This window comes from Etheostoma spectabile, chromosome 3 (genome assembly GCF_008692095.1).
Source record: "Etheostoma spectabile isolate EspeVRDwgs_2016 chromosome 3, UIUC_Espe_1.0, whole genome shotgun sequence".
Classification (NCBI taxonomy): domain Eukaryota; kingdom Metazoa; phylum Chordata; class Actinopteri; order Perciformes; family Percidae; genus Etheostoma; species Etheostoma spectabile.
The window spans coordinates 26,746,912-26,760,497 of record NC_045735.1 but is presented as its reverse complement, the minus strand read 5'-3'; the positions used below and the strand labels follow the sequence as shown (position 1 = coordinate 26,760,497).

General features: G+C 40.2%; 1 protein-coding gene across 3 annotated transcripts in view; it reads right to left on the bottom strand.

Moving 5' to 3' along the window:
• The window catches only part of dscaml1 (Down syndrome cell adhesion molecule like 1), a 107,248-nt gene that overhangs the window by 24,809 nt on the left and 68,853 nt on the right, over positions 1-13,586 (bottom strand). For 2 of the 3 annotated variants that reach the window (XR_004327415.1, XM_032503420.1), the window contains exons 8-16: positions 13,406-13,548; positions 11,905-12,034; positions 7,869-8,147; positions 6,625-6,753; positions 6,296-6,475; positions 4,722-4,927; positions 3,378-3,474; positions 3,088-3,216; positions 2,643-2,810 (exon numbers count right to left, since the gene is read on the bottom strand). Coding sequence is in view for 1 of the 3 variants with exons in the window: in XM_032503420.1 (XP_032359311.1) it covers positions 2,643-2,810; positions 3,088-3,216; positions 3,378-3,474; positions 4,722-4,927; positions 6,296-6,475; positions 6,625-6,753; positions 7,869-8,147; positions 11,905-12,034; positions 13,406-13,548 (1,461 nt within the window). In the remaining 2 variants the exon portion in view is untranslated. Of the gene's footprint in view, positions 1-2,642; positions 2,811-3,087; positions 3,217-3,377; positions 3,475-4,721; positions 4,928-6,295; positions 6,476-6,624; positions 6,754-7,868; positions 8,148-11,904; positions 12,035-13,405; positions 13,549-13,586 lie in introns of those variants that run through there. The other variant, XR_004327417.1, reaches the window with a different exon arrangement.

The following is a 13,586-nucleotide window of genomic DNA, read 5'->3' as shown; positions in this document are numbered from 1 at the left end:
AACCATCTATAAACAGTGTCTGGATGGTTATTATAAAGTAGTAAGATATTTAAAAAAGTATACATATATATACACATATGCAGTTGTGCTCATAAGTTTGTATACCCTGGCATACATTTTGAAATTTTGGCATAAACTTTGAAAATATGACTCATCATACAAAATAACTGTTGTTGATTCAAGCATAGTGATCATCAGAAGACATTTCTTTTTACATAGTTGTTTGGCTGCTTTTTAAACAATATCTATAACAGAAATAACCCAAATGGCCTGATCAAAAGTTGACATACCCTTAAATGTTTGGCCTTGTTACGGGTACACAAAGTGACACACACAGGGGAAAATGGCAATTGAAGGTTATTTCCCACACCTGTGGCTTTGTAAATTACAATTAGTGTCTGTGTATAAATAGTCCATGAGTAGGTGAGCTCTCACGTAGATGCACTAAGCAGGCTAGATATTAAGCCATGGGGAGCAGAAAAGAACTGTCGAAAGACTTGCGTAACAAGGTATTGGAACTTTATAAAGATGGAAAAGGATATAAAAAGATATCCAAAGCCTTGCAAATGCCAGTCAGTACTGTTCAATCACTTATTAAGAAGTGGAAAATTCTTGGATCTCTCAATACCAAGCCAAGGTCAGGTAGACCAAGAAAGATTTCAGCCAAAACTGCAAGAAGAATTGTTCAGGATGCAAGGAAGAACTCACAGGTAACGCCAGCGGAAATACAGGCTGCTCTGGAAAAAAAGATGGTGTGGTTGTTGCAAGGAGCACAACACGACTGTATTTGAACAAAAAATGAGCTGCATGGTTGAGTTGCCAGAAAGAAGTCTTTACTGCGTCAATGCCAGCAAAAAACCCAGTTACAATATGCCCAAAAACACCTTGACGCGCCTCACAGCTTCTGGCAAACTGTAATTTGGAGGGACATGACCAAAATAGAGCTTTATGGTCACAACCATAAGCGATACGTTTGGAGAGGGGTCAACAAGGCCTATAGTGAACAGAATCCCATCCCCACTGTGAAGCATGGTGGTGGCTCACTGATGTTTCGGGGGGGTGTAAGCTCTAAAGGCGTAGGGAATCTTGTGAAGATTGATGGCAAGATGAATGCAGCATGTTATCAAAAAATACTGGCAGACAATTTGCATTCTTCTGCACAGAAGCTGCGCATGGGACGCTCTTAGACTTTCCAGCACGACAATGACCCCAAGCACAAAGCCAAGCTGACTCTCCAGTGGTTACAGCAGAAAAAGAATAAGGAAGGCTATCACTCCATTTTGCAACGCCATGCCATATACCGGACATCTGCTTGATTGAGCCAATTTCATCCTACAACAGGACATGACCCTAAACACACCTCCAAATTGTGCAGAACTATTTAGAGCAGAAGCAGGCAGCTGGTATTCTATCGGTAATGGAGTGGCCAGCGCAGTCACCAGATCGAACCCCATGAGGCTTGTGGGAGCAGCTTGACCGATGGTACGCAAAAGTGCCCATCCAACCAATCCACTTGTGGGAGCTGCTTCGGAGCGTGGGTGCAATTTCTCCAGATTACCTCACAAATTAACAGCTAGAATGCCAAGGTCTGCAATGCTGCAATTGCTGCAAATGGAGGATCTTTTGACGAAAGCAAAGTTTGATGAAAAAAAAAATCTTATTTCAAATACAATCATTATTTTCACCTTGTCAATGTCTTGACTCTATTTTCTATTCATTTCACAACGTATGGTGGTGAATAAGTGTGACTTTTCAGGAAAACAAAAAATTGTTTGGGTGACACCAAACTTTTGAACGGTAGTGTATATATACACAGTACTGGGCAAAAGATTTTAGGCAGGTACAAAAAAAATTCTGTAAACTAAGAATGCTTTCAAAAATATAAATAATGATTGTTTATTTTTATAAATGTACAAAATGCAATGTGAACGCAGAAAAGAAAAATCTACATCACATCAGTATTTGGTTGTGATAGACATTCACACTTGCCTAAGACTTTTGTGCAGTACTGTACAGATATATGTCTGTATATTGATTTATTATTAAATATTTTTATATAATTTAATGAAGGGCAAAAAAATGTATCATTGCTTTACCAAGCACTTACTAACCAATAAATAACTATGAATAACATCAGTCGTAACTTAACAAAAGTCCAGATAATGATAATAGATGGTTTACAAAGTATTTATTAACTATTTAACAAGGTATTATAGTCATCTGTTTCAATTTTATATTAACCATCCAGACACTGTTTATAGATGGTTTACAAAGCAACTAGTAACCCTTAACAAAGTTTTAGGAATATCTGGTCCATCTATCTATGTAATGTTTATAGATGTTTTAAAAATGGTTTCTTAAAGGCTTACAAACATTTTTCAATCATTACCCAATACCTAATATAGTATATGAGGAATATAATGTGTGTAACAATAAACTTAATTTACAGCACTACTAACATTTTATTAATTGTAATTGAATTTCTTGTTAACAATAACATGAAGGTTTGCTAACAGTTAAATGACAATTATCTAAAGATTAATTAACTATCAATTTACCGTCTATTAATGATGGTTATTATCAAGTGTTATCTTAAATAGTTAATCCCATTCACATTAGCGCAGAGCTGTCAAGATACTTACGGGCTTCCTCTGTACTGATAGTGAGTTCCTTACTGGCCTCGCTCTTGCCTATTGCATTGTATGAGTACATGCGGATGCTGTAGACGGATGCAGGGTGAAGGTCCACTATGTTGGCCTGATTGTTGGTGGGGGAGATGTTTCGAGTGGCATGCTTCAGCTCCCAAGTGTCTGACAAAAAAGAGGAGAATTTTAGGTTATGTAGTTTGCCATACTTTTCCGACTTAAAAAAAAAAACTTTGTACAAATACAATATGCATTTTCTCTCTTACGCAATATTAAGTCTTGTCTTCTTTTTAAAGTATGTATTTTGGATATTGATATTGACAGTCAATTTCAATATATTTTGTTGGGTTTCAAAGAAAGAAAAGAAGCCCCAACAGCTTAGCTTACTGTTCCAATGTCAGATTCATTTTCTGTGAAATGAAGAATACACTTTTTCACTTACCTGTCTTGTTCTTATACTCAATATCATAGGAGGTAATGACGCTGTTTCCATCAAATCTCTGTGTCCAACGGAGATTCATACTGCGATCTTTCACTTCTCGCACCTCCAACTCTGGAGGGTCTGGGGGCTCTGAGGATTTAAAATAGAGGGAGGTGAGAAAGGGAGAAAGCCAATATAAAACAGGCACCAAAAGAGAGACACGTTTAGTTGGAATGAGAAAAAAGCAGGTTCTTGTAGCTTCTGTCAACATAAAAAGACAATGGTACATGCATTAACACAGAAATGGTTACCTTGCACAGTGAGCTGGATAAGGCCACGTCCTTCTCCGTAAGAGTTGATGGCATGACAGGAGAAGAAGACTGAATCCTCACGCTCTGCTGGTTTTAGCTGTAAGGAGAAAGGGAGAAAGAGGAATGTCCAAGAGACAAACAACTCTATCTTTGTGTGTAAAGCATGTGATGTAGTTGACCAAGTGAGCGTTTTTCTTCTGCCTTGCATGTTTGGTATTAAAGTGTCTTCTTTTGAACAATTTTACCCTGTGAAAGGTGCTATACTAAATAAAACTTGACTTACTTACATTGGTAGGATAGATGCAAATGGGGAAGTGTCACCAATCCAGTGGTACACTGTATTTTTGTAATCAAGATTTTTTTTTGGTACCATTTACCACCTAACTGCTTGAAACACATAAAACAACAAATCCTCTGTGCTTTTCACTTAGCTGGTGAAGGTGTATCTTCATAGACCTCTGCAAAATCGCACAAAACTCATTCAAGTATGTTTTGCCTGTTCTTTACACAGTATATATTCTTTAACCAGTAGAAACATTTACATGCACACTAAAATTCACAATTGCTTACATACACTCTCTAACACTTTATAGATGCCTTCCTTTTCAGATGATAACTACCTCCACAGTCATTTTAAGGCAATAGGGACGTGTTCCAGCCTCTGAAGTCTCTGAATTTAGTTTGGCACATTATTAAATCACAATTACGAACACAAAAAACCCTAGTAGTTACCTTAAATCTTGTGCAAAATACACACACAAAACTTCTGCGCTCTTGTGCGCATCAAACCGGCTGGGAGAAGTCAACATATTTAGAAGTCACTGGACAGGTAAACCTGTGACCCATCCATGACCATGTGGTGGACTAGAATCATGAAATGGCAACTTTCGGTATATGCAGAAATGTGGGTTTAATTTCAAAAGAGACATCATTCTTTTTGACATCATATGTTAGACTGCTGTATAGCACCTAGGGATGTCCCAGAGATGAACATTATTTAATTTTCAGGAAATGAGACTGGAATTTGGACTCCACTACCAAACTGATGATTTTTAGTGGTGGGGAGAACGCTGCTGTTAAACAATTAGATGGGTTATGACTGTTATGACCAACCATCAACGACCTCTAACACACTGACAGATATAATAATAGACTCTGTCCAATCTCACAATTTATTACACACAACAGAAATACAGCAATCTAGACTTGACTCATAAAAACAGAGCTCAGACAGACAAAAGAGAAAAGTGAGTGCTATCTATTTTTCAAATGACTAAGAGTCAGAAAGACATTGCCTTCCGTTTTCATCAATTAGATGATCTGCCCTATAAAAGAGCTTCTTACCTTGAGTGTAGACAACACCTCGTCTGTCTTTTCATTGGGACTGGTGGTAATGGAGTAGCGGGGGTTGCGGTCAGGGTCAATAACAGTGTCCCCTCTCTCCCAGCGGATGATGATGGGCCATTCTCCCCTGGCTGTGCAGTTTAGCTCTTTCAAGTGACCCTTCTTAGCCATGGTAGTGTTGGGGTGACTGGTGATCATCGCTGGGACTGGAAGGAGAAGGGAAATGTGTGAGATGAAGAGAAGGTCAAGACAAATGAGAGGTAACTGTGACAGTAAACAGATTGATGAGGGAGATATTAGATGACAGATGCAGATAAAAGTGGGAGAGGGGGAAGGACAAGAAGGTGTAAGTGCATAATAAGAAGGGTTTAATTGAAAAACAAGAAAGAAGAGCAGAGAGGAGAAGGGTAGGACAGCTGGCAGTTAAAAAAGTGGAGTTCAGAGTAGCTGAGTTCCATTGCATTAGAGTGATGAAGAGCTATGGTCAATGAAGTAAAGTCAATAAACCTACTCTCTCATTCTCCAATAGTTAAGATTGGGGTTTAGGTGAATGAAGAGGAAAAGATGATACACTCTACTTTTTTAGTACACTATACACAAAATCACTCACAATCTTCTACAGCCGACACACTCATTCGCACACAGTAACGATCTAAGGAAGGTTCTGCTGTTTTGTTTTCATCACTTATTCATCTCACCCTCCCTCTTCTCCTCTTTTCTTCCCTCTCCGCTGAGCAAAACAGACAGAATTGAGGGAGGCAGAGGAGAGGAACGGTTCAATCAATAACACTAACACTAGAAGAAGAGGGATGGAGGGAGAGGGGGAGAGAGGAAATCTTGTAAGAGCAGAACACGACGAAACTAGTGGTTGTATTTATGTGCACCTAGTGTAAGTGTCCAAAGAAGTCAGATATTAAGTGTTAAATCATTTGTGTGGGTATAGCTGTTTTGTAAGGTCATAATACTGCGTGCTACAACATACATTGCCCTCTTATTATGCTCGACTTGACATTGACAGTCTGTTTGTGTGTATGTTCACATTGCTTCACATACTGACAGGGAGGGCAGTATGAGAGAAATTGATTGCAGATAATGATTAAGCTCAAAGTGTTTTTGATTGTGTGTAGACAGATCCCAAGAGTCAAAAGATCAATTGCTCAGTTGCTCACTTTCTCAATGCCTGTCACACCCACACACGCACGCATGCACACACGCGCACACACACAAACACACACACACACACACACACACACACAAACCCACACACAACCCCCCCACACACACACACGCACACACACACACCTCTTCACCTGTCTTTATTGTTTTGCTCTTAAATCCATGGTGACCTTTGCTCAACCAATTTATCAGTGTGCCTGTATGTGTGTACGTGAGAGTCCAAAGAGCACAGGGAGAGTAGTGCGAGCTGGCTCATTGGTTTGACACAGTTAGTGAGCATGTGGCGTAGACTGATAAAGCTAGAGCACTGGTGCATCCCAGATGGCCTCACCGCAGTCATCTATGCCACAAAAAAGTAATACTCTGCTACATTAGGCCGTGAGAGTTTGTATACTCACTCTTAACGGTGAGGACCATGCTCTTGCTGATGTCTGAGCCCACGCCATTGGAGGCCTGACAGAGGTAAAAGCCACGATCCTCCTCCAGGACATGTCTGATGAGCAGAGAGCCGTTACTCATGATCTGAATACGGCCCGTCAGAGGCACAGGGTGGTACTGCTGCGGATTCCCAATACCCGCTGAAGAGAAAGAGACAGAGAAGATAATTATGAATTGTACAGTAACTGAGGATCTTTACATTTTAATAAAATTTGCTATGGGCAGTACAAACCTATGGATATGATAATGGGCCATAGATAATGAATGAAATGAAACATGGTTCATGTACCTAGTGCAGCTTTGGCATGCTTCCACATGACCTTAGGAGGAGGGTATCCATCTACTGAACAGTTTAGGATCCCAGCCTTCCCATAGATCCCATCCTGATTGTTGGGCTGAACCACAAACCGTGGAGGCACTGGATAAAGTAAAGGAGAAGTACATAAAAGACAAAAACTTAAATTTGGGGTACTTTCTTACACTGGAACCGTATTTAATGTTTCCTGCAAGGTCATTAAACAGCCTTTCAGTCAGAACATTATCATCAATACTGCTGTAAAACTAAATTGCATCTCTTCATCTGCCGTGTTCATTACAATGAAATGGAATAAATGTAGGAGCCAAGGCACATTCCACTGATTTTCAGTGGTGGAAGAAGTATTCAGATCATTTACTTAATTAAAAGTACCAGTACAACAATGTAAAAATACCTAATTACAAGTAAAAGTCCTACATCAAAAGCAAAATTACTTTTGTCCTGTATGACTAATATATATATAATATAGCTGGTCATAGTGTAATTCCCTCATGTATACATACATTTTTAAACTATTCTATATGCTATTCTATATATTTTAAGCCCCAAACAAATAAAATGGCTACCAACTCATCTCAAACGTGACAAGGAGTCCCAAAAAGACAGGTCTTTTGTTTTTATAAAGGATGACAGGCCAAAAAGGTTCGGAACTACTGATGGACTACTGGTAAGCATGCCATTATGTTACATTAACCTACATTTTTTATGTAAATTTTAATCCGTAAAGTGACTACAGCTGTCAAATAAATATAATATCTATACTATATATAATAAATGTAGTGGAATAAAAGGTGGTGGAGTAGAAGACTAAAGTACCATATAATTGAAATACTCCAGTTAAGTACAAGTACCTCAAATTTGTTCTAAGGTACAGTGCATGGATAAATTTTCTTTGCGCCACAGGTGATTTGACATGTCAAAGTACTACAGTAGTCCCAGGAAGTACTTCACAGCCAGTTATCACTTTTGCTGGAAGCTCTGACCAGTCTGAGAAAATGACTCATTCACTCAACTTCACAGAAAGTTTGTGCTAGAACCTGAAGTTCATGATATTTTAAAGATGTGTTTTTATGAGGCAAAGATGGTCTAATGAAAGTTGCTCTATTTAAGTGCAATACTAAATCACTTCAGTTTTATTTTTATTTTTTTCCTTTCCACTTAAAGCCTTTCATAATTTTCCTATCTTACTTTCTATCTTCTTTCACTCCTTTTCTTACCTGTTACTGTGAGCTGCCTCTCTGTGCTGACAGTGGCAGCATCATTGCTGGCAATGCAGGTGTAGTTGCCATTGTGTCTGAGTGACACCTTGGATATCTGGAGGGAGCTCATGAACTCCTTTGTGTCGATGGTGATGCCCGAGGAGGGCACAATCTCCTGCCCGTCCTTGCGCCATGTGATGCGTATGGGCATGTCTCCAGACGACACGACGCAGGCGATGTACATCAATTTACCAATGGAAGTCGGTGGAAAGTCAAATGGCTGGATCAGTGGAGGAACTGAGAGAGGGAGAGAAGGAGAGGATGAAAGTGTGAGCAAATAAGGTGAAGGAAGGAGAGTGATAGAGTGTAAGATGTATAGAGAGAAAGGTTGAGTAAATAGAAATGTAGTAGTGACAAGGTAATTGAGGAGAAAATAGTAAAATAAGATAAAAGAAAATAAATGAAAGACAACAGGCAGCTCAAGTCGAGGAAATATATGTTGAAAAGGAGAGCACAAGAGAGAAAAAGGCAAGGACAGGCAACGGGGTGAAATAAAGGGTAGATATAGAGAAGATAGAAGAAGGCAAAGAGGGAATTGAAATTTAAAAAAAGATGAATGAAAACAGTTAGAGGGTTGTTTAAATGAGTGAGGTGAGTAAGAGTTGAAGACAGAGATTTGAGGCAGATATGAATAAGTGAAGGATAGAGAAAAGAGAGAAAGTCAGATGTGAAGACATGGAGAATGTGGGCAGACACACAGATTTGAAGATTTGAAGAAGAGTGAATGATGTAAAGGGAGAAGAGGTGGAGGGAGAAAGATACACAGGAGGGGGAGGGAGTTTTTTTTTTTTTTAGAGTGCATGGTTCAGAATTTGTATTTTGTCAACCAAGCTAATTGGTAACCTATTGCTCTCTGTCTGTCTGTCTGTCTGTCTGTCTGTCTGTCTGTCTGCATGGCCTACTAGCCCACTAGCCACTGTGCAGCCGCCTGTGCCCCTCCACTCCACCCCACCCTGCCCTGCTAAAGCCAGCCCATAATAGCTGCTCTAATTAGAGCCCCATCCGCAGGGGGAAGAACAGTGTTGCTATGGAGAGCGGCGGAGGTGATGGCGTGAGGGGGAAGACATCTGGGGGATTTAATCTGGGCCTCGTTATAATTCATCTAATTTAATCAAGAGACATGATGAAACCACATTCAAACAAGCACATACCTACACCCACACGCAAACACCTCAAAAGACTCAAGATGCAGGACTTGGGAACAATCTTTATTTTTAGGAAACGTCTGTTGAAGCGGAGTGTTATTGCCCTCCCTGCGTAAACTATAACCTACCTACGTAACACGTAATACGCAATGTATCTGCTGCGCGCGCCAACTTCACCGGCTGCATTGGCTGCTGCTGTGCCTTCATCAGAAGCGTTGGCTTTAAAAACGTCATACAACAAGGCCCAGACAAAAGTAATGTTGAATGCAAAATATGTAATATCAAAATAAAGGATTTGGCTCTACTCTACCACATCTAATTTTATCAGGCGCCTGAAAACGCACCCTAATAGATTAGCAAACATATTTAGCTCAGCATTGACCATCTAATGTTAGCTTGCTTCTTGCTTTAGCTTCGACCTACGGGAGATTAACCCCAACTGTCGTTCACTACATTATAAAAAGATAAATGAGCGTTTACTTGTTTGCCAAACATTTGGTAGTAGACTTCAGTAATCATTTAGTCCCGCTGGCTGCAACACTTTGAATTCCTTATAAATATCTATGCAGTGTTCTAGGCAGCCTAGATGAAACGCATCAAGTTATACAACACTCATTATAACCACTACAGAGTTGAGACCTAAAGGAGAATTCTGGCAAATTTTTACGTTAATCTTGATCGCTATAAATATGCGAGTACTTTTGACAAAAAAAAAACCCGACCTGAATCAGTGCAGGCAACACTGAGGAGCTGCAGCTACGTGTACAAGCTTCCACGTAGTTACATAGTTTCTGTTATCGTCATAACCACTACAGTGCTGAATTACCTATTTTTGAGGAGGACATAACCTACAATTTTGTCGCCGCAAAGGCATTGAGGACACCCACTACACATTGTCGTCGGCTGCGGGAGGCAAGGAAGGCGGGGAAGAAGGCTGCCTGCCCGGCTAAGGATTTACCACACAGATCAACACTGCCAAGCCTCCTACTCACCAACAACAGATCCATCACACACAAAATGGATGAGCGACAAATACACACAGAACTGATGCTTTATGATTTTCACAAAAGCCTGGCTGAACACACTTATCAATAGCAGCTGACAGCTAGCTCTTGCAGCTAACCAGGCAAGCAAGCTACCGGCAAGAACAAGACAGGGCAGGTGAATTAAAACAATGACCGACTTGAAAACGCATCTTGATGTTACATAAGGGCCCTTTTCATGTTGTACAGACATATTAATTGCAATGTGTGTCTGTTAAGAGGCACAAAGGCTTTCTAAAACTTGCCCCGTTAACTTAGGATGACCAAACATCCTCTTTTGCCCAGACATGTCCACTTTTTACGTACTGTCCGGGCGGGTTTATAAATTCATGAAAAGTTCCGGTTTTCACTGTTTTTCATGGGACCATTATGCGTGTACTTAAATTGACTTGCGCTTTGCACACAATACTACGGTACTTTGTTGCGTGACGTAATTCCGGAGAGGCTGCCTTGTGGGCGGCTCTGCAAAGCGCACATACAGGTAGCAGATCAGACAGCGGCGCAGCACTGCACACAAAATGCAAAGCATGAATGCAGCTTCACAGTTGCAAACTGCAAAAAAAAACTTTCCAGTTCCGGTTGGGACAAGTGGGAGGCAGAGTGCACTGTGTGCAAAGCTAGCACATTTGTTTCAGTGTCTAATAAAGGTGCTGGAGATCTTAAAGCTCATATGGACACCGAAAAAATCATCTTTTTACATTGAAAACGTTTTAAGAGATATTTAGCTAAAGCTGGATTTTGAAGCTGATACAGAATAGGTCATAATTAGAACATTATTTCACATTTATTTTCTGCAGCTATTCAGTTTTGCCTGCACCGATTCAGGTCGGGGCTTTTCATTCGAAAGTACTCGCAAATTGATAGCGATCAAGATTAACATAAACTTGGCCGGAATTCTCCTTTAACTTGGACTCTAGCTCAAAGACTTGAGATTTGACTAAGACACTAGCTCAAGGACTTGAGACTTAACTTGGACTCTAGCTCAGAGACTTGAGACTCGACTTGGACTCTAGCTCAAAGACTTGTGAGCATCTCTGATATGCAGAAAAACACTACGAAGACATGTGAATAGAAGCACAAATTTCACACATCTACTAATGTCAAGTCAAAACACACAGTTCTCACTTAACAACTTCCTCAAACAAACGTCATGCTATCGACGCGGGGAGCCGCGCAAAATAAAATAAAAGGTGACATGCAGAATATATATAGCATACACACAACCCTTCTCATTCACACACATATATGCATGAGTATGGCATGTACACACACACATTTTATACAATAGCACTCCTGCTCAATGTAATTGCTGAGTGGTTGAGAGAGCACACTAGGCTACTCCGCCCCTTAATCATGGGTTATTAGAGGCAATGCATACAGTTTTCTTCTTTCCTCTCCCTCTGTTTCACTCACACCTCCCTGCTCCAAACCAGTCTGACTCACTTTCCATCCGCCTTACTATCACGCTCTTTTACATTCATACTTGTTTTCCGCTGCGTTTCAACATTATGGCCCACTAAAACACACCTAGGCTCACATAAATAACAATTCTATAATGTAAAGTATATGTATACTTTTGTACTAAACCCCAAAAAGCATACATAGTATACATAATAAATAATAAATATATGTATGTATATACAGTACATATATATATATATATATATATACACACACACCACACAACAGACAAGATATGCATGCTACTGAGCGATGTAAGTTTTAAGAGAAATCTATATGACGTAAAAAACTGTGGAACTCATTGACCAAGATATCACTTTCAAAACGATCAACCCTGTGACTAACCTTTGACAGTGACATAGACAGTCTGTGTGATGAACAGCTGTGGTTGGATTAGCACGCTGCAGACATAGGCTCCCTCATCCATCCCCTTCTGAACATCACTGAGCTTTAGAGTCCCGTTTTCATACACCACCTGAACAGACACCAGCAGTGTTACACTCCGAGATGATACATGCATGACCTTATTCACATGGATACAGAGCTGTGAATTTAAATGAGATGATGCTAAGATCGAAACATGGCCAACACTGATGCAGAAGGAAGTCGCTCATTTGCTTTGTGCCTTCATTTGTTTCTGCTTGGGAGTCCTCAGGTTTTCCTATAATGACTCCCAAATTGGTTCAAAGGAAGGACACATGATAACAAAAAGCAATGACTCATTTGAAGTTGTCACGTTTTTTATACAAGTATATATAGTATAAGTTTTTGTACATACAACTGTAAAAAAGGCCAGATGATGAATAGTAATTCAGATGGTCAAAAAAAACTAAAAGACATTCAAATAACACTATACAGGATGTACAGTGTGTGTATAGGATAGGCTTTCTATATACTGTATACTAATATTATACAGTAGGGCTGCACAATTATGGCCAAAATGATAATCACGATTATTTAGATCAAAATTTTGATCGCGATTATTCTCACGATTATTTGTTGGTTTTAACCAAAACAAATTTTATCGTCACATAGGCTATTTGTAACTGCGAGAGGGAGTGTGATGGACGTACTCACAGAGAGACGGCTGACTCATTATGAACGGGTCCAGCACAGGTCCAATGGCGGATACACACGTTGTGTATATGAAATGTTTGTATCTTAACTGCGCTGCATTTTTATGAACTATGATATTCTGGCCATGGGTCACATCTCTGGCCCAGATCCAGCAGCTCTGTCTTCCAACATCCGATTCAACACAGGCACGGCTTTACAGACGAAATGGGTCACGTAACGCAAAATTAAACCATATCCATATGACAACATTGCAGCGGATGCGAGGACATTAGCACCGGTGCGTCCTAGTGGAGCTAACAGCTAACAGACGCTACTAGCACCGACTAGCACTGGTCACTGCTGTTGTCTGAAAAACAACAGATGGGACAAAGTGTTGCGTTTACTGGTAAACCGGTAAACCTTAAGACCGACGTATAACCGACTGCTATCTGTTGAGTTTTCCTCCCGTTACTCTGTCCTCTGTGACTGTCTACATCTAGAAACTAAGCTGCACGGGGTGCAGGGAACTACTTTGCCTGGCACATGAGCAGATGGCTTTTCGGAGCGGTAGATTGGCTTTGCAAAAAACTCGGAGCGTTCTATGAAATGACGCTTTAAAAAGAATAATTGCTCGATCACGCAAATTTGACAGTGGGAAGTCAAAATCGTGATCGCGATTAAAATTCGATTAATTGTGCAGGCCTATTATACAGTGTATTATACAGTGCTGTATGGAATATAAGTTCTGATATATTTCTATTATCTTTCAGCAGAAATTCTGAAAATTCACCTGGCGATGATTGTCAGGTAGCAGAAGCCCCTCCTTGTACCAGTTGATTGAGTAATAAGGGTACCCAATCACACGGCAGTTAATGAAAGAGTTTCTTCCTGCCACTGCAGTAATGTTCTTCATAGGTCGAATCCTCGGTGGACCTGATGGAGAGTGAGAGAGAGAGAGAGAGAGAGAGAGA